Genomic DNA, 21,733 nt, shown 5'->3' on the forward strand with positions numbered 1-21,733 from the left:
AAATGTCGCCGGATGTTAAATGTGGAATGGGCACTAAAATCAGTCATTTGTTCATCTTGTCTGTGCCAGGGTTTAACTCCGCAAATTGCTTGTAATTTCATTCCTTCCAAACCCTTTAACATTTCATGTTTTCCAGGCATTAGCCAATTCCCTTTTGAAACAATTCCGCTTCGACATCATTTGGTGGCACAGTCCCAAATTATTATTGATGTCTGTGTCAAGGTACTTTGTTCTAACTTATATAATGACCTTTATGTAATCTCTAAACCTCATAGGATTAAGGAGCGGGGTTGTGATCATAGAATCCCTGCTGTGCAGAAGGAGGCCATTCGGCCCATTGAGTCTGCACCGACCACAATCCCACCCAGAACCTATTCCCGCAACCCCATATATTTACCCTGCTAATCTCCCTGACACTAAGGGGCAACTTAGCATGGCTAATCAACCTAACCCGCACATCTTTGGACTGTGGGAGGAAACCGGAGGAACCCCGCGCAGACACAGGGAGAAAGTGCAAACTCCACACAGACAATGACCCGAAGCCGGAATTGAACCCGGATCCCTGGCACTGTGAGGCAGCAGTGCTAGGCACTGTGAGGCAGCAGTGCTAACCACTGTGCCATCGTGCCACCCATTTTGACTAGGCCAGCAGCCGAGAGTAGGTGGGACAATGATGTGGGCACGAGACAGGGTCATGATTTGAGTTTATGTTGTTTCCTCTTGTTGGTCTGAAAATTCATTAAAAATCTTGTTCAGAGAGAAAGACTGACATTTGTGAAGTGTTTTCATGGCTGCTGGACATCAGCAACATCACAGTTCCCCCCTCTTTGGGTTGGGAGGTTGTAGCTTGGCACCAGCTGTTGTCCGGTTGATGGCACACTTGTCTCTGAATCACCAGGTTCTGGGTTCACTCCAGGACTTCAGCACCTAAATCAAACCTAAATCACCTACTCCAGTGCAGTACCGAGGGAATGCCACACACTGTCAGAGCTGCCCTGTCTTTCAAGGAGATGTAAAATTGAGGTTGCATTTGGCCGCCCAGGTGGACATGAAAGATCCCAATGACGCCACATTGAGGAAGAGCGGGGGAGTTCCCCGGCAATACTTATCCCTCAAACAACATCACAAAAAGAGTTAGTGGGAGCTTGCTGTGCTTCCCACACTATAAGAGTGACCACACTTCAGAAACTACTTCATTGGTTGTAAAACAAATACCTCTGCAAACCACATCTCCTATTTCCAAAAAACAATTCAATATTTGGTGCCCAGATAGGGGATGTATCAGATCTCAAACTGACAAGAATAGACACCAAACTTGATCCTAGTCGAAAGTCCAAGATGTAATTGGGATAGTAGTTGACTGCCCCCTATTGCTAGGCACACCATCTGTGCCCATGCGTGATGTGAGGCCCACTTTCGGACCAAAGGTGAGTTTCGAATTTCACTCAGTGGGCAGATGCTTGCAAGTCACCCTCTACCATGGGAGTGGTGGTTGGGAGTGGTGGTTGGGGGGGGGGGGGGGGAGTGGTGGTTGGGAGTGGTGGTTGGGGGGGGGGGGGATAACTTCTGGTTTCCATCCTTAGAAACTTCTAGACATCCAGAATGGGCAGCACAGTGGTTAGCACTGCTGCCTCACAGCGCCAGGGCCCCGGGTTCAATTCTGGCCTCGGGTCACTGTCTGTGTGGAATTTGCATGTTCTCCCCATGTCTGCGCGGGTTTCCTCCGGTTTCCTCCCACAGTCCAAAGATGTGCGGGTTAGGTTGATTGGCTATGCTAGATTAGCCCTAGTGTCGAAGGATCACCAGGGTAAACATCTGGGGTTACGGGAATAGGAGCTGGGGGGGGGGGGGGGGGGGGAGTTGCAGACTTGATGGGCCGAATGGCTTCCTTCTGCACTGTCGGGATTCTATGATTCTAACCCCATTAAAGGGATGTTACACCCAATACTTGGAGGCTAAGGGAGTAAAAAAGCAGAGAGCACTCTTATAACTTGTGTACGAGACAGTTAAGAGTCTTTCCAGTGAATGTGCTTGCCATTGCTATTGGCTTCAAACTTGCTTCAACGTAGAATCATAGAACCCCATAGTGCAGAAGGAGGCCATTCGGCCCATGGAGTCTGCACCGACTCTTTAACAGAGCATTCCACCCAGGCCCTATCCACGTAATCCCATGTATTTACCCCACTAATTCCCCTAACCTGCACATCTTGTGACACTTAGGATCAATTTAGCAAGGCCAATCCACCTCACCTGCACATCTTTGGAGTGTGGGAGGAAACCGGAGCACCCGAAGGAAACCCACACAGACATGGGGAGAATGTGCAAACTCCACACAGTCATCCAAGGCCAGAATTGAACCCGGGCCCCTGGCGTTGTGACACAGCAGTGCTTATCACTGTGCCACCATGTCGCCCTTCAGCACGGCATCCAACAGTGTCTGCCTTTGGTTAGTTATGTCCTCATCAAGAAAGGTTTGAAATTTTTTCCCATATCAAGTTGCTAATAAACAGGGCATCTGGGATCTGAATAAACAGAAGAAACAATATTGCATCTCCTGAGACAAACAGATTTGATTTTGATTTGATTTGATTTATTATTGTCACATGCATTAGCATACGGTGAAAAGTATTGTTTCTTGCGCCCTATACAGACAAAGCATACCGCTCATAGAGAAGGAAACGAGAGAGTGCAGAATGTAGTGTTACAGTCATTGCTAGGGTGTAGAGAAAGATCAACTTAATATAAGGTAGATCCATTCAAAAGTCTGATGGCAGCAGGGAAGAAGCTGTTCTTGAGTCGGTTGGTACGTGACCTCAGACTTTTATATCTTTTTCCCGATGGAAGAAGATGGAAGAGAGAATGTCCGGGGTGCGTGGGGTTCTTAATTATGCTTGCTGCTTTGCTGAGGCAGCAGGAAGGGTAGACAGAGTCAATGGATGGGAGGCTGGTTTGCGTGATGAATTGGGCTACATTCACGACCTTTTGTAGTTTCTTGCGGTCTTGGGCAGAGCAGGAGCCATACCAAGCTGTGATACAACCAGAAAGAATGCTTTCTATGATGCATCTGTAAAAGTTGGTGAGAGTCGTAGCTGACATGCCAAGTTTCCTGAGTCTTCTGAAAATGTAGAGGTGTTGGTGGGCTTTCTTAACTATAGGAGGTGGCACAGTAGCGCAGTGGTTAGAACTGCTGCTTCATAGTGCCAGGGACCTGGGTTCGATTCCCGGCTTGGGTCACTGTCTGTATTGAGCTTGCACATTCTCCCCGTGTCTGCGTGGGTTTCTTCCAGGTATTCTGGTTTCCTCCCACATTCTGAAAGACGTGCTGGTTAGGTGCATTGATCTGAACAGGTGTCAGACTGTGGCAACGAGGGGAATTTCACAGTAACTTCATTGCAGTGTTAATGTGAGCCTTACTTGTGACTAATAAATAAACTTTAACTTTAGTGTCAGCATGGGGGGAACCAGGGCAGGTTGTTGGTGATCTGTACACCTAAAAACTTGAAGCCCTTTCTACTTTGTCCCCAGATTAAAGGATTGGGAAACTGACAGCACAAGGATAGAGATAGTACCATCATCTATATTAGAGGGGGTGAATCTAATGTCAAATCAGATACAGATGAAGAGATGAAAATGAAGATTGGATTAAGAGAGAGAACGGCACACAGGAAACAAGGAAATGTGCAAAAGTTTTCATTTAAAATTTAGCATCTCTTGGAAGCACTGAAACCTGGAGGAACGAGTTTTCACATTTTTAATCATTTTCTGCAGCTAAAAGGGTAATTAGACTGGAACGTAAAGAAACTAACTTCCTGGGAGGTTTATTATTTGTATTTACTGTACAAATACACCAACTTCACATTATTCGATGTGTGTCAGTGGTGAAGCAGATAGCGAGATGCTGATTTTTGTAAGGCTAACAGATGAACTGTTCAACTCGGACAGTGATTTCTGGATTTTTGTGTTTCACTGTTTTAAACTTTATTTATTAGTCACAAGTGGGCTTACATTAACACTGCAATGAAGTTACTGTGAAAATCCCCTAGTCGCCACACTCCAGCACTTGTTCGGGTACACTGAGGGAGAATTTATTACGGCCAATGCACCCTAACCAGCACGTCTTTCAGAATGTGGGAGGAAACCGGAGCACCCGGAGGAAACGCATGCAGACACGGGGAGAACGTGCAGACTCCGCACAGACATTGACCCAAGCCAGGAATCAAACCCAGGTCCCCGGCACAGTGAAGTAGAAGTGCTAACCACTGTGCCATTGTGCCGCCCCTAACTGTGCATCTGTTCCAGGTCTGGTGTTGCTGCACCACTGGTACATCAGTGACAATGAATATCATGGCCTCCCCATTACTTTGGCATGAACAGGGGTGGCATGGGTGGCACAGTGGTTAGCACTGCTGCCTCACAGCTCCAGGGACCCCCGGGTTCGATTCCCGGCTCGGGTCACTGTTTGTGTGACGTTTGCACATTCACCCCGTGTCTGCATGGGTTTCCTTCGGGTGCTCCAGTTTCCACCCACACTCCAAAGATGTGCACGTTTGGTGGGCTGACCGTGCTAGATTGCCCCTTCGTGTCAGGGAGACTAGCTAGGGTAAATGCATGGGGTTATGGGGATAGGGCCTGGATGGGATTGTGGTTGGTGCAGTCTCGATGGGCCAAATGGCCTTCTTCTGCACTGTATGATTCTATGAATATCTGGGCCAGTCATTTTTATGCTTCCAAATAAAGGGACCCAGTACAATGGAATCGTGCAAAAGCAGCGCCGTGTCATAAAGGTTAATGTTATTCGCAATGAAAAAAAACCCCTAAGATATTAAACAAGGTGAAATTAAATATTGTTCAATGACCTTTACAAAGTAATTTACTAAACTCAACATTTACCAATTACCATATGAGTTTCATACAGTTTAATCTAACCTTATCTCTGCTTACGGTTTTACACAAGCGATACTTAAATACCAATAAACTTCATATCTGCTAAAATTGTCTCCTCATCATTGAAAATACCTTATTGTTCCGAAGCAATCCATTTGCACGTCCTGCTACCTATCAGAACACTAAAAATAAGCCTTGTGGGTGGAATAATCTCTAAAGCTCTAACTCGCTGTCCTCACACTTAAGAGACAGGAGCTCCAATTTGAATTTTGATTGACATTTGCACCCACTCCTCTTCCATATCGGAGGGGGACAACATCCCGGTTTCCAGCTGTGTCATCTGGAGACAGGCAGAGTGGATTCTGGTAACGGAGTGACCTCGTCTTGTCTTTGTCCTGGTCCATCAGTTAAGGAGCTTCACAGTTGGCTGATGGGGAAGCAAGCACCAGACAAAGCACACAGGAGGAATGTGAGGAGTCAAAATCTGGGTTAATGACTCTTAGAGGATCAGAGCGATTCATTAACGAAAAATGTATAGAATTCAGCCAATCAAGTCTGCTCCCACTCTCCAAAAGAACATCTCACCCAGGCCCACATCTATCCCCATAATCCCACACATTTACCATGGCCAATCTTCCTAACCTACACATCTTGGGATACGAAGGGGCAATTTACCATGGCTAATCCACTTAACCTGCACATCTTTGGACACTAAAGGGACAACTTAGTATGGCCAATCCACCTAACCTGCTCATCTTTGGAGTGTGGGAGGAAAGCGGGGCACCCAGAGGAAACCCACCCAGACACGGGGAAAACGTGCAGACTCTGCATAGACAGTTATCCAATGCTGGTATCGAACCCGGGTCCCTGGCGCTGTGAGGCAGCAGTGCTAACCACTGTGCCACTGTGCTACTACCAAAGTCCTTCTGCATTATCAAACAGCAGGCTGTGAACTTACTACGGATCGCATTACCTGGTGCTACTTCAAAGAACAGCTGGGGAGTTCTCTGCAGTGTCCTGGTCAATATTTATTCCTCAACCAACATCATTAACAAATGCTGTCTGCTCCTCATTACATTACAGTCTGTAAGAGCTTCTCTGTGAATTGGCAGCATCCTTTGCAACCTCACATTTCAAAAAGTATTTCCCAGGCTGTGAAGTGCACCGGGTCATTCTGAGATCATGAAAGGCAGGACAGGAAGGTTTCTCCTTTCATATTTGGCAATCAAGCATTTTTAAAAATTGATGTGCCATCCCAGCAGCCAAACAAAGGTTAGTATTGACTTGTATCCTTATTTAGCCTTATAGCACTTCTCCAAACAGTTCCACAGTGTTCCATGTCAATGAGGATGTTTTGAAGTGCAGTGTTCTTTTATTCATTCATGGGACATGGGAATCACTGGCTGGCCAGCATTTATTGCCCATCCCTAGTTGCCCGAGGGCAGTTGAGAATCAACCACATTGCTGTGGCTCTGGAGTCACATGTAGGCCAGACCAGGTAAGGATGGCAGATTTCCTTCCCTAAAGGACATTAGTGAACCAGATGGATTTTTCCGAAAATCGACAGTGGTTTCAGGATCATCAGTAGATTCTTAATTCCAGATTTTTTTTACTGAATTCAAATTCCACCATCTGCCGTGGTGGGACTCGAACCCGGGTCCCCAGAGTATTAGCTGAGTTTCTGGATCAGTAGTCTAGGAGTAATACCACTAAGCCATCACCTCCCCCAGAAGTGGCTACGGAGACGGGTGTGACTGCTATTTTGCACACAAAGTCCCAACAGTAGGAATGAGTGATCAATGAATCCGTTTCTCAATGGTGTTTGGGTTGAAGACAGAGTGTTGTCCTGGACACTGAAGAGAAAGGTTTCTGCTGTAAGACCACTAAATGATGAGACAAACATCGGCAAGAAAATAAAACATATCAAGATGGTGGAAAGAACTGATCATGTGAAAATGAAAGTGAATAGCAATTAAAAAAATACATGCATTTATATAATAACCTCATCAGAATCCAAACAAAAACAGCAAGTGTTGGTCTAAGGGGATCAGGGGTAATGGAGAAAGGGCAAGAGAATGGGGATGAGAAAAATATCAGCCAAAATTGAATGGCAGAATGGACTTGATGGGCCGAGTGGCCTAATTCTGCCCCTATGTCTTGTGGTCTTGTGGTCTTATGGTCTGACAGCATCTGTGAAGGGGAACCAGAATAAAATCTAAGGGTGGGATTTCCCATCAATGTTCAAATCCCGCCATGGCAGATGGTGGAATTTGAATGCAATAAAAAATATCTGGAATTAAGAATCTACTGATGACCATGAAACCATTATCAATTTTTGTAAAAACCCATCTGGTTCACCAGTGTCCTTTAGGGAAGGAAATCTGCCATCCTTAACTGGTCTGGCCTACAAGTGACTCCAGAGCCACAGCAATGTGGTTGACTCTCAACTGCCCTCGGGCAACTTGGGATGGGCAATAAATGCTGGCCAGCCAGTGACGCCCATGTCCCACGAATGAATTTTTAAAAAGCCTGCCATGTGTTTCATGGCTGCAGAGGCGACCTGCCATTGGCCAGTGGTGGGGTCTTCTGGTCCCGCCCCTGGTAACAGGATATTCCATTGAGTGCGCCCCTTGCTGCTGGGAAACCCACGGCAGGGATGCGCTGTCGGCAGAACTGGAAGTTCCCGCCGGCGTGAACGGCTGGAAAATTCCAGCCTTGGTTCCAAAGACGAGTCATATTGAACTCAAAACGGCACAGCGATGCTGCCAGGCCTGCTGGGATTTTCCAACGCTTTCTGTTTTTGTTTCAGATTTCCAGCACCTGCAGTATTTTGCTTTTATCTCATCAGAACCCAAAATACTTGCTTTCTTACCAATGATGTACTTTTGAAATATAGTCACTGTTGCAATGTGGGAAACATGACATCGTAAAGTCTCCATCTGTAACTAGTAAGACATCAGACATGGAGCAGAAGTAGGCCATTCAGCCCATTGAGTCTGCTCCACCATTCAGTGAGACCATGACTGATCTGATGTGATAATCTTCAACTCCACTTTCCCGCCTTATCCCTTGTTCCCTTACTAATTAAAGATCTGTCTATCTCAGCCTTGAATATGCTAATGACCTGACCTCTACAGGCCTCTGTGATAAAGAATACCACAGATTCACTATCCTCTGTCTCTGTGCATTGTATTTGCGATATTGTAGCCTTAATTGAGAGGTGAAAATTCTGCGGAAACTTCTCCAACATTCCATGTGGTGGCACCATATCATTTGAAGGCCATTGCTGAGGATGTATCAGATGGGGAGAAAGAGGTGGTGATCCACTGAAGTGTTACAGTACGCATTAGAAACATGCAGCAGGCACCTTAAATCCCTGGAGACATTTCACCAGTGAGACCTCTGTGAAATCCTGCAAATTCAATGGCAGGATAGGCGCTGTGGTTTCAGTGTCCTCTCTCAGGCTAACACCCCCAGATTTGAGGCACTGGTTATGGGTTAATCTGCTATGTTGGGTGGGCCACATCAATTTTTACAGATGCACCTTAGAAAGCGTCCTTTCCAATTGTATCACAGCTTGGTATGGGCTCCTGCCCTGCCCAAGACCGGAAGAAACTACAAAGGGTTGTGAACGTAGCCCAGTCCATCACACAAACCAGCCTCCCATCCATTGACTCTGTCTACACTTTCCACTGCCTCGGCAAAGCAGCCGGCATAATCAAGGACCCCGCGCACCCCGGACATTCTCTCTTCCACCTTCTTCTGTCAGGAAAAAGATACAAAAGTCTGAGGTCACGTACCAACCGACTCAAGAACAGCTTCTTCCCTGCTGCCATCAGACTTTTGAATGGACCTACCTTGCATTAAGTTGATCTTTCTCTACACCCTAACTATGACTGTAACACTACATTCTGCACACTCTCCTTTCTTTCTCTCCCATGTACTCTATGAATGATATGCTTTGTCTGTACAGTGCACAGGAAACAATACATGTATCCCAATACATGTGACAATAATAAATCAATTCAAATCAAATCATCCGCATGCCTGATATAAAACTCCCAAAACAAGCTCTGTACTCGGAGCTATGTCATGGCAAGCAGTTACCAGGAGGGCAGAGGAAATGTTTTTTTTTAAGAGTTTATTTATTAGTATTACAAGTAGGTTTACATTAACACTGCAATGAAGCTACTGTGAAAATCCCCTAGTCACCACACTCCAGCACCTGTTTGGGTACACTGAGGGAGAATTTAGCATGGCCAATGCACCTAACCAGCGCGTCTTTTGGATTGTGGGAGGAAACCGGAGCACCCGGAGGAAACCCACGCAGACATGGGGAGAACGTGCAGACTCCGCACAGACAGTGACCCAAGCCGGGAATCGAACCCAAGTCCCTGGAGTTGTGAGGCAGCAGTGCTAACCACTGTGCCACTCTGCTGCCCCCTCTGTAGACGTTTCAGGAATGTCTACACAGGCTCCATGAAAAGAAATGCAACATCCTCACTAAACTGTGAGAATCTCTTGCTCGAGACAGCTGCAAGCTGGAGAAGAAGTATTTGCGAGGGCGTCAGTCACTTTGAGCACCTTCGGGAGACCCAGGTTGGGGGGGGGGGGAGGTGGGGGGGGGGGGTGGTGAGGGGGGTGGTGGGGTGGGGGGGGGTGGGCAAGCACAAACAGCAGAAGGAACGTACTAAAATCTGAGCATCCCACCCACCTTCCTCAGCAAATACTACCTACCCCACCTGTGGCAGAGTGCACGGATCCAGCACTGGCCTTTTCAATCACCTCAGCACCTACAATCCTGGGAGTGGAAGAAAGTCATCCCCGCTCCCCAGGGACTGCCAGGAAAGAAGAGACATTTCAATATAACATGCCGATATTTTATTCTGAGCACTTGTTGGTGGATCAATAGACAAATAAATGACCAATTACTGCTCTGCGTTTGACTTTTCTTTCAAGAGAAGAATTGATCAATATAAAGAAAGGGCTGGCATTTAAATAGTGCCTTTCCTGACCTCAGCATCCCAAAGCTCTTTGCAGTCAGAAAGGTGGTCGTGAAATATGCACAGCAAGATCCCACAAGCCACACTACCTTCATGACCAGATTTTTGAACTCATCTTACATCGGAGTAAACGTGATAGATCAATTCCCTCAGTCAGGCAGCCAAAAGGATCCAGAAGTCTTCACAGAATCACAGGAGGAGGCCATTTGGCCCATCGTGTCAGCTCTCTCGATGAGCATTTCACTTAGTTCCATTCCCACCTTCTCTCTGTAACCCTGCACATTCTTCCTTTACAAATAACAATCCCCTCTTGAATGCTCCAGTTAAACCTGCCATGATTAACTGCGTCATGCATTTTTGGATTGCTTAATGGGGGGCTCAGTGGGACAGTGGTTAGCACTGCTGCCTCACAGTTCCAGGTACTTGGGTTCGATTCCCACCTTGAGTCATTGCTTGTGCAGAGTCTACACATTGTCTGCGTGGGTTTCCTCCCGGTGCCCCGGTTTCCTCCCACAGTCCAAAGGTGTGCGGGTTAGATGCATTGGCCATGCTAAATTGTCCCTTGGGATGCGTAGGTTAGAGAGATTAGCGGGTAAATATTTTGAGGTTGCAGCCTGGATGGGACTGTTGTCGGTGCAGATGCAATGGGCCAAATGGCCTCCTTCTGCTCTGTAGGGATTCTATGAATTCATGGTTGGCTCATAGAAATCATAGAATCATAGAAACCCTACAGTGCAGAAGGAGGCCATTCGGCCCATTGAGTCTGCACCGACCACAATCCCACCCAGGCCCTACCCCCACATATTTACCCGCTAATCTACGCATCTCAGCACTCTAAAGGGCAATTTTTAACCTGGCCAATCAACCTAACCCGCACATCTTTGGACTGTGGGAGGAAACCGGAGCACCCGGAGGAAACCCACGCAGACGCGAGGAGAATGTGCAAACTCCACGCAGACAGTGACCCGAGCCGGGAATCGAACCCGGGACCCTGGAGCTGTGAAGCAGCAGTGCTAACCACTGTGCTACCGTGCTGCCTCAGGAAGGTTCTGTGGAAGTTCATCTCTCTCTTGTCTCTCTGGGCGACCTTTATAAAATGTGTGTGTGTGGGGGGTGGGGGGATTGATGTCACACAGAATGTCTCAACTGTACTCCTGTACTCTGGTTAATGACAAGTCACTCCCCGCGAACCAGGTCTAATCTCCACACACAATCTCCAGGCTCCCCAGATTCAGTGTGCCGCCCATTCTTGTTGCTGTCGTTCTGCTGCAGATAAAGCTATTTTAATTCGTGTCCCAGGCTCTTGAGGTGTTCAGCGCTGGGTCCAAATTACAATGCACACAGACATAACTGCACCGCCCCAGTAGGACTGCACTTGGCTGGAAAGGCTGACACTCCTGATGGAGGCAATAGCTTGAAGTAGCTGTACGACTTAAGGTCCCATCTACCCTGCTGGATGCTATTACACCTCTTCCAGTGATGTGGGGATGCCTCTTCCAATGACTTTGTTTTGCCTTCTGTTCGAGTTAAGGCTGAGAGAATAGCCAACCTTGGCACGGGTTGTTGCCGAGTAAAGTTAACCCATTGAGGTGAGGGGGGGCGGGGGAGGGGGTGCCCGCTTGCTCACTCATTTTGATTTAGGCATGGCATTGCATTTAGCAAAGACAGGTTCACTGGCTCAGTGAGGAGTGTGGAGAATGTTAATAGCAAAAGGCGTTGTTAACCAACTGCAGTTCAGCCTACACTCCCTGGTTAGGGAGGTGCGAGAGATTTACACTGTGCATTAGACAAGAAACGGCGCTGGAGGAGCAACGTTATTCCTCTCTCCAAAAGGGAAAGTACACCTTTTATAAGCTGACAGCGACCAACACGGTTCTGCTGATGGTCGGAGAGCAAAACTTCTGAGCAGAAGAAGGCGACACTCAAAACCTTGAGGCGAGGTTAAAACAGAGCAGAAATAGCAGAGAATATGTCAAAGAAATCCGGATTGGCAAGTATATCTTTCACTAGCATCGATCTATATCACATTATTTACAGTCTTTTTTAAATTGGCAATGGGCATTAACGGTTCATTTCGAATTGCACTGATTTTAAAACGGTTTAACTAATTACTGGCCTGCCAATAATAAATTGTTCCCATGTCTTATTTCCTTGTCATTTTTATTGTAAATTTCATTACATGTGGCTGCCACGTGTAGGTTACAAATTCCAGCCTGTCCACTTTATGGAGCCAGTTTGTGCCCATCTGAAGCCGTTTCAATTTGTGAAGAATGTTTCTTGCTGAAACAGCTGTGTTACATTTCCATTCCTTTTTTTTAACTTGGCGCCGGTCTAAAGTCCCCCCTATCGGTGAAACTAGTTCTTCTGTCATTATTTACAGAAGTTGGGTACCATTATTTTCCACCAACTGAATTTACCAGTCATTTGTCCTGTTAACAAAAAAAGTGTCACGGTCTAAAAGCCCGCCTCGGGTTATCAAAATACAAAAGGGAATCCAAACTGTTCCATCATCTTTCTGACTTCTTTACTGGTTGGATATTTCCCCAGCCCCGCTGTTAGTCCGCCACCTCTCGATCACTTGGGGATTTTGCTTTCCCCCTGCACCAACACAGGAGTCCCGCCAATCTCGCCCTGGAGATATTTAATTAATCACAGAATCCTACAGTGCAGAAAGAGGCCATTCGATCCATTGAGTCTGCACCGACCACAATCCCACCCGATCTAAATCACCTTCCCTGCCCCTGTTTTTACTGTTACAGCACTGTCAGACCCTGCTCCTGTTCCCACTGTTACAGCACTGTCAGACCCTGTCCCTGTTCCCACTGTTACAGCACTGTCAGACCCTGCTCCTGTTCCCACTGTTACAGCACTGTCAGACCCTGCCCCTGTTCCCACTGTTACAGCACTTTCAACCCTTGTCCGTAAGAAGTTTAACAACACCAGGTTAAAGTCCAACAGGTTTATTTGGTAGCAAAAACCACACAAGCTTTCGGAGCTGCAAGCCCCTTCTTCAGGTAAAAAAAAATTATTATTATTTTAATTTTTTTAAACAATAATGATCTAACTGCATTCTCTTAAAGGCACCCTACCCCCAGCCCATCCTCACCACAGAAAAAACTCAATGCATGATAGCACAGAACAGGAGGAAGTATAAATGGAAAATAATTACATAATTAAATAATAAAAGTAACATTACATTCTGCATTCTCTCGTTTCCTGCTCTATGAACGGTATGCTTTGTCTGTATTCACCTGAAGAAGGGGCTTGCAGCTCCGAAAGCTTGTGTGGCTTTTGCTACCAAATAACCCTGTTGGACTTTAACCTGGTGTTGTTAAACTTCTTACTGTGTTTACCCCAGTCCAACGCCGGCATCTCCACATCATGAACCCTTGTCCGGCCAGCAGACTTGATAAGTCACAATCTCAGCCGTGGGAACTCAGATTTTTGCCGCTAATCACTTAGTTTCTTTCAAAAAGAGGTATGCTTTTTAAAAAATCAATCCTTGAGGTGTGAACTTCAACTAGCAAGAAATTTCTACTGCCCACCCCTTCTTCCCAGTCACTGATCAATGCAATTAATTGGCTTGAGAAGACAGCTAAGAATCAATTGGATTGAAACGGGAGTCACCCCAGACAGGCTGTGGGGTGGCAGATTTCCTCTCCTAAAGTACATTAGTGAATCGCTTGACTATTTTTTTTTGTCAGTTACCTGGTCACTTTTAGAGGGACCATTTATTTCATTTCCAGACATCCCCCCGCTCCTCCCAACTTAATCCAACATTTCAAACTGCCCTAATGGATGTTACTGACCTTCTCTGCAGATTATGACACCAGGGTCTTGGATTTATTGATCCAGTATTTGTGGACCTTCTGATCATCTGTTAATGGGGAGATTAATGTGTGTAGTGTTGCTGGTTACAGTGTCCAATCGCAGCTTGGAACTGCACATATAAAACTGTGTAAGAATGTAAACCATTGCCAGTAATAAATAACCAAATCCCTTCCCAGTTCCTGATAGTTCCGTGTTTGCATTAACCCATCGAGGGCGACAGCCGGTACTTTTGTTTCACACTTAAGAAGCAATGCAGGATTGGGGCTTTAAGATAAACGGACATTATTCGATTTGATTTGATTTGATTTATTATTGTCACATGTATAAGTATACAGTGAAAAGTATAGTTTCTTGCGTACTATACAGACAAAGCATACCGTTCATAGAGGAGGAAACGAGAGAATGCAGAATGTAATGTTACTTTTATTATTTAATTATGTAATTATTTTCCATTTATACTTCCTCCTGTTCTGTGCTATCTTGCATTGAGTTTTTTCTGTGGTGAGGATGGGCTGGGGATAGGGTGCCTTTAAGAGAATGCAGTTAGATCATTATTGTTTAAAAAAATTAAAATAATAATAATTTTTTTTTAAAGCAGCCCTGCAAAGCAGCTCTGTAATGAGAACACCATGCAGTGTTATTTACTCCCAGGATGTAGCTTGCCTTCTTGGGTGGGGGGTAAATTACAGAGCTGTAGAGAAACAAAGCTCTTTCAAAGGGTGGGCTGAATGTCTCCTCCCTGTGCCCTGAGATTCTGTGACACCGATGAGCTATCTGTGTTTAGAAACTGTTCTTCCTCATTTCCTGTTCGTTCAGAAAGACATTTTTTTTTTTAAAAACCATGATCTTGGTGCTGAGGGGAAGATTTGGAATAAAACAACAGAATGCCCACAACAGGGGCTCTTAACCCTCAAGAAAATGCGACCAAAGGGAGGAGAATGATACCTGACACTGAAAATACAGGTAGCTGTACTGTTCCTGCCAGTCCGGGCTCACTTGCTCGCTCTCTCAAACCTCTCGCTTACAGATTCCACTCCCTCGCTAGAAAACTGAGTGCCAATTCCAGGCTGAGGCTCCGCTGCAAGCACTGAGGGGGTGTACAGTTCCTACAGATTAAACCCGAGATCCCAATTCTGTCTGGTGTCTCAGGCCAATGTTTATCCCTCAAAGCAGCACCACTAGAACAATTGACTTGGTCGTTATCTTGCTGCTCTTTGTGAGAGCCCTCAAGGTGCAAATTATCCACTGTGTTTCCTACATCATACTGTGAGGAAGGAAAAGTATCTGTAAAGCACTTTGGGACATCTTCCCATTTGTGAACGGCTGTAATTTGTCATTTTCATAAATGACCTGGATGAGGAAGCGGAGGGATGGGTTGGTAAGTTTGCCGACGACACGAAGGTTGGTGGGGTTGTGGATAGTCTGGAGGGATGTCAGAAGTTACAGAGGGACATAGATAGGATGCAAGACTGGGCGGACAAGTGGCAGATGGACTTCAACCCAGATAAATGCGTCGTGGTCCATTTTGGTCGGTCAAATGGGATGAAGGAGTACAATATAAAGGGAAAGACTCTTAGTACTGTAGTGGATCAGAAGGACCTTGGGGTCCGGGTCCATAGGACTCTAAAATCGGCCCCGCAGGTGGAGGAGGTGGTTAAGAAGGCGTATGGTGTGCTGGCCTTTATCAATCGAGGGATTGAGTTTAGGAGTCGGGGATAATGATGCAGCTATATAAGACCCTCGTCAGACCCCACTTGGAGTACTGTGCTCAGTTCTGGTCGCCTCACTATAGGAAGGATGTGGAAAAGATTGAAAGGGTGCAGAGGAGATTTACAAGGATGTTGCCTGGATTGAGTGGCATGCCTTATGAGGATAGGCTGAGGGAGCTCAGTCTTTTCTCCTTGGAGAGACGAAGGATGAGAGGAGACCTAATAGAGGTGTATAAGATGTTGAGAGGCATAGATCGGGTGGACTCCCAGAGGCTTTTTCCCAGGGTGGAAATGGCTGCTACGAGAGGACATAGGTTTAAGGTGCTGGGGGGTAGGTACAGGGGAGATTTAAGGGGTAAGTTTTTCACACAGAGGGTGGTGGGCGAGTGGAATCGGCTGCCGTCAGTGGTGGTGGAGGCGAACTCAATAGGGTCTTTTAAGAGACTCCTGGATGAGTGCATGGAGCTTAATAGGATGGAGGGTTATAGGTAGGTCTAGAAGGTAGGGAGGTTTTCGGCACAACTTGTGGGCCGAAGGGCCTGTTTGTGCTGTAGTTTTTCTATGTTCTATGTCCTATGTAACTAAATGTAGGTTCTTCCTGTTTGGTCAAAAGTAATTCCATTGCAATTTCTTTTTGTCAAGCCTTGTAAATGTCCCCAAATCTTTTTTTGTACAGTATAGACCACTCCTTATTAGATTTGATACATTTCAGCCATTCAAATTGTGTTTGATTTCATTACAGGCAATGCCAACTTGTAATAATGCGGCACAGTGGCAGCACGGTGGCACAGTGGTTAGCCCTGCTGCCTCACAGCACCAGGGACCTGGGTTTGATTCCTGCCCTTGGGTCACTGTCTGTGCGAAGTCTGCACGCTCTCCCCGTATCTGCGTGGGTTTACTCTGGGTACTCCGGTTTCCTCCCACAGTCTGAAAAGACATGCTGGCTAGGTGCTAAATTCTCCCACAGTGTACCTGAACAGGCGCTGGAGTGTGGCGACTAGGGGATTTTCACTTCATTGCAGTCTTAATGTAAGCCTTACTTGTGACAATAATAAACAAACTTTAAGGCACATTGCTAAATTGAATTGTATCACATATAACCGCAACCTGAAATACTGCTACTTTGCCACATATGAAATGATAAGTTGGATTCCTCCTTTTCATGTTCTAGGTCCGAAATGTTGGATGTGAAGATGGATCAACACTGGACCTCAATAGGAGCTGCTCTTTAGATTGACTGGGATACGGGGCTGGAAATAGACAATGATCCTTGCTCGGATCTGCACTGTAGATCTCACTGACGATGGACCACGATAACTCTTCCATTCTCACTTCTCTTCAAGGTATGACAGCTAATTCCTCAGAGAATTCCACTGCCATGCCCATCAGCTGGGATGAAAGCAGTCAGTTAGGGCTGAGGATTTCGCTGTCTGTCATCCTGGGCATCATCACCTTGGCGACCATCCTTTCCAATTCGTTTGTCTTTGTCACCATTTGGCTCACCAGGAAGCTCCACACACCCGCCAACTATCTCATTGGGTCCCTGGCCGTCACCGACCTCCTAGTCGCCATCATGGTGATGCCCATCAGCATTGTCTACACTGTCATCAAGACCTGGACTTTGGGGCAGATCATGTGTGACATCTGGTTGTCTTCTGACATCACCTTTTGCACTGCATCCATCCTACACTTGTGCGTGATTGCTCTGGACAGATACTGGGCCATCACTGATGCCTTGGAGTACACTAAGCGCCGCACACCTTGTAGGGCAGGCTTGATGATAGCTGTGGTCTGGGTCATCTCAATCTGCATCTCCATACCCCCACTATTCTGGAGGCAATCAAAAGCTCTTGATGAACTGAAGGAGTGCGTGGTCAACACTGACCAGATATTCTACACTATCTACTCCACGTTTGGAGCCTTTTACATCCCCAGTGTACTGCTCGTTATACTGTACGGCAGAATTTACGTGGCAGCTCGGTCAAGGATACAGAAACCACCGTCAGCCTTTGGAAAGCGCTTTACCACTGTGCAACTCGTCAGCGGGTCCACCGGCTCATCTCTGTGTTCTGTGGGCTTTACCAGCCAAGAGACCCTCCGTCATTCGGGCGAATCCCCGGTCTACCTGAACCATATCAAAGTCAAAGTTTCAGACAGTGTCCTGGAGAGAAAGAGGATCTGTGCGGCCAGGGAGAGAAAGGCCACCAAGACCTTAGGGATCATCCTTGGTGCTTTCATCTTCTGCTGGCTTCCTTTCTTTGTGGTGGCCTTGGTGATGGGCATCTGCAAAGAGGCTTGCTGGTTCCACCCAGTCCTCGCTGACCTCTTCACATGGCTTGGTTACTTAAATTCACTCATCAATCCTGTCATCTACACAGCTTTTAATGAGGACTTCAAACAGGCCTTCCAGAAACTCATGCGCATCAAACGATGTTGACTGTGAACCAATTCTATGGTAACTGTGCATTTTTCCTGTCATTACCACATGGGTTGTGTGTGTGTGTGTGTGTGCGTGCGTTTGTGTGTGTGTGTGTGTGCGTGCGTTTGTGTGTGTGTGTGTGTGTGTGTGTGTGCGTGCGTTTGTGTGTGTGTGCGTGTGTGTGTGTGTGTGAGAGAGAGAGAGACCAATCTACTGAATTTTGTTTTTAGGGACATTACTTTGTGTCTGCATTTATCTTGCACATTGTACGTTTTAGTACTTTGATTTGATTTTTCACACAGCTCTGTATGAGGGTATATTGCATTGAGAACACTTGCCGCATCGGTCAGTTAAACCCAAGGGGGCGAGATTAAGTTAAGCATTTTTGCATAAGTGTGAATAAGGCAACAAGTTAATTAGAATTGCGATAAATGCTGACATTCTAAAATTGCACTTTAGAATTTTACTATGTTTAAATGCAAATTTTCATTTTATCGCTAGGCACTCAGATGAGATGTTAAATATTCTGTGTATTGAACAATACCAGGTATTCACATCTTTGTATCTTCGCTAAGCTAAGTTACATACCAACATACCGGCATGTATTCTTGCATTAAAACTGTGCAATTCATGATATTGAAAGATAGAACACACAACACATTACAAACACATCGACAGGAATATAAAGATTTCACCTCCAAATTTACGAGTGGTACAAAATTATTCCGACCTTCACATTGTCTCGTGTCCTTGTAATGTTGGCTATATTTCTGTAATCACGGACGGTTGGGCAGTTTTCTGATGAGACGGTTAAGCTATGTGCTTTCAGCTTGTAATAAGATATTTTCAGAAACAGAAACCTAATTTGCTCAATAGAAACTAGAGGTAACAGAGATCACCTTCAATATTAATCCCTTGTCTGCTTTCAAGGCTGGTTATTTATTTATGTTGAATATACTCCTCGACCGAACCAACACCACTAGCTTAATGATAATTTTTTTAAAAAATAAAGTCATCTGCAGTTAGCTGAAACTGCGGGGTTGTAAGTCGCTGTGAAGAGTGAGGTGAAGCCAACAAGACCTTAGTTATATTGTGGGCTACCCTCCGTAACACATTGTTGCCCGGGAGAAAGCTCAGAGAGATTTTAACCCTATCCATTCAGGTGAAAGAGGACAGGCTGTTAGAATTGGCTGGGTAACTTACCCACTATGAAAGTTCCAGGGATGGAAACATAGAAACATTGAAGATAGGAGCAGGAGGAGGCCATTCAGCCCTTCGAGCCTGCTCCACCATTCATTGCAATCATGGCTGATCGTCCAACTCAATAGCCTAATCCTACTTTCTCCCCATAATCTTTGATCCCATTCGCCCCAAGTGCTATATCCAGCCGCCTCTTGAATACATTCAATGTTTTGGCATCAACTACTTCCTGTGGTGATGAATTCCACAGGCTCACCACTCTTTGGGTGAAGAAATGTCTCCTCATCTCTGTCCTAAATGGTCTACCCTGAATCCCCACACTGTGACCCCTGGTTCTGGACTTCCCCACCATCGGGAACATCCTCCCTGCATCTACCCTGTCTAGTCTTGTTAGAATTTTATAAGTCTCTATGAGACCACTCACTCCCCCCCCTCCCCGCCCCCATTCATCTGAACTCCACCTAAAACAATCCTCATCCAGTCAATCTCTCCTCATACATCAATCCCGCCATCCCCAGAAATAGCCTGGTAAACCTTCGCTGCACTCCCTCGAGAGAAACAACATCCTTCCTCAGAAAAGGATGCTTGTCTTAACTATGCAGATTGTAGACTCGTGACCCATTGGACTCCAGTCACAATTGTAATTGGAGACCTGAGCGAGGAAGTGGTTACTTTTAGCTGATAATGTGGAGAAGTGGATCTGGAATAGATGGGACCAGGCGCAGCAGGAGAGCTCCTCTTGGCTCCATCAGGGAAACCTCAGCCTCCTCTTCCCTTTGTTGCCCCTCTTCCCTCCGACATTACTCCTGAAAACTACTGTCCATGACTTACCTTGGCACCAACTTTTTCTCTTTGGCATCGACAGTGCCAATTGGTGGCACCTCCTCTCCACTCTCCAAAATGTCATTCCAACCCCCTTCACAGAATCATAGAACCCTACAGTGCAGAAGGAGGCCATTCATCCCATCAAGTCTGTACTGACAACAATCCCACCTAAGCCCTATCGCCCTAACCCCATGTATTTAAAATCACAATGTTATAGAAACATGGAAAATAGAAGCAGGAATAGGCCATTCAGCCCTTTCGGCCTACTTCCCATTCATTTATAACCTCATGTATTTATCCGGCTTTCCCATTGACACTACGGGACTATTTAGCATGGCCAATACACCTAACCCACACATCTCTAGAGTGTGGGAGGAAACCGGAGCACCCGGAGGAAACTCACAGAGATATGGGGAGAACGTGCAAACTCCACGCGGAGAGTCGCCCAAGGTCGGAATTGAACCCGGGTCCCTGGCACTGTGAGACAGCCATGCTAACCATTGTGCCACTTACCAGCTGCAGCTAACTGGCAGCTTACCAGCAGTACGTAGGTACAGTCTGGGAGCTGAAAATTACCCGGCCCATACAATGCCAAGGTCAGGGGAATGCAATCCTCTCTTCCAACCCCTCCCTGTCCGTCCCATTAAAGGTTCTAGTTAAATCCGAGCTTGCTTGTAATTTGGCTTGGAGCGATGGGAGGAATTATTGGAAACCATCACAAGATCTGGCAACATCTGTGGAGCAGAAACAGAGTTAGTGTTTCCGACTGGTGACCTATTTGTTGAATGGCTGCAGAGAGCAGACAAGACAAGAGTAAACACGCTCCACTGGCATTAACAATCCTGAGCGCTAAATTTATCCATTGCTCTGGAGATACAACAAACTGCCCGCGCTCTCTCTCAACCCAACGTCACATCACACCAGAGTTGTACTCCATCATGCAGCAGAGAGCCGGGAGAAAGGAAGGGCCTATACCTCCTGCCGTTAGCTGAGACCCGACTCCAGAAATTAATTTCAGATGATCAAATTGAACAGATTAGATGTATTAAAGGGAACCGAAGAGTCTGTGGATGGGATTAGAAATGATAGGATGGAAGAGGCTTACGGGGAGCAGCATGGGGCAGATGGGCCCAATGGCCTACTGTAAATTCCATGTATTTCTGAGTCCATTTCAATATCGGTTGCACACCTGAAATTGCTTCACATTAACCAAACATAGAGGGTGGAATTTTACCGGCACGTCGCCCGAGGTTCGTACAATCCCACCCGAGGCCAACGGCGAATGCCGTTCTGTGAGCCACGCCTGCCCCGATTCCGGGACGGGCGTAGTGGTAAAATACCAGCCAGAGAGTAGCATTGCAGCTTTAGGTATGTAAAGAATGTCACTGTTTAATTCTAATCCGTACTCATTAAAAAGGTTATTGCAGGTTATAGAAACATAGAAAATAGGAGCAGGAGTAGGCTACTCAGCTCTCCAAGCCTGTTCCGCCATTCATTTTGATCATGACCGATCATCCAACTCAATATCCTGATCCCGCTTTGCCCCCATATCCCTTGATCCCCTTTGCCCCAAGTGCCATATCAAACTGCTTCGTGAAAACGTACAGGTCGGAATCTTATGGCCGTTCACGCTGGTGGGGTTTTCCCATCCCGCTGCAGTGAACGGAGATTTGGCTGGGTGCCAAACTTTCCAACCTTGCCGCAGCAGAAGTGTGGTGTGAACATCCAGTAAGATCGTGCCCACAATACCTCGGCCTCGACTGCTTTCTGTGGTCGCAATTTCCACAGGCTCACCACTCTCTGGGTGAAGAAATTTCTCCTCATCTCAGTCCTAATTGGTCCAAGCCGTCTCCTCAGAATGT

The 21,733-nt window shown here is 46.3% G+C and overlaps 1 protein-coding gene and 1 pseudogene across 1 annotated transcript; one reads left to right on the plus strand and one right to left on the minus strand.

Moving 5' to 3' along the window:
* Positions 1–1,165: 1,165 nt before the first annotated feature.
* On the minus strand, positions 1,166–1,345 carry LOC144509591 (U2 spliceosomal RNA; annotated as a pseudogene).
* Positions 1,346–16,730: 15,385 nt separating this feature from the next.
* On the plus strand, positions 16,731–17,864 carry htr1d (5-hydroxytryptamine (serotonin) receptor 1D, G protein-coupled). Its single transcript, XM_078237198.1, has one exon. The coding sequence runs from the start codon at positions 16,731–16,733 to the stop codon at positions 17,862–17,864; it is 1,134 nt and encodes a 377-aa protein (XP_078093324.1).
* Positions 17,865–21,733: the final 3,869 nt, after the last annotated feature.

This window comes from Mustelus asterias, chromosome 21, assembly GCF_964213995.1.
Source record: "Mustelus asterias chromosome 21, sMusAst1.hap1.1, whole genome shotgun sequence".
In the NCBI taxonomy this organism is placed as follows: domain Eukaryota; kingdom Metazoa; phylum Chordata; class Chondrichthyes; order Carcharhiniformes; family Triakidae; genus Mustelus; species Mustelus asterias.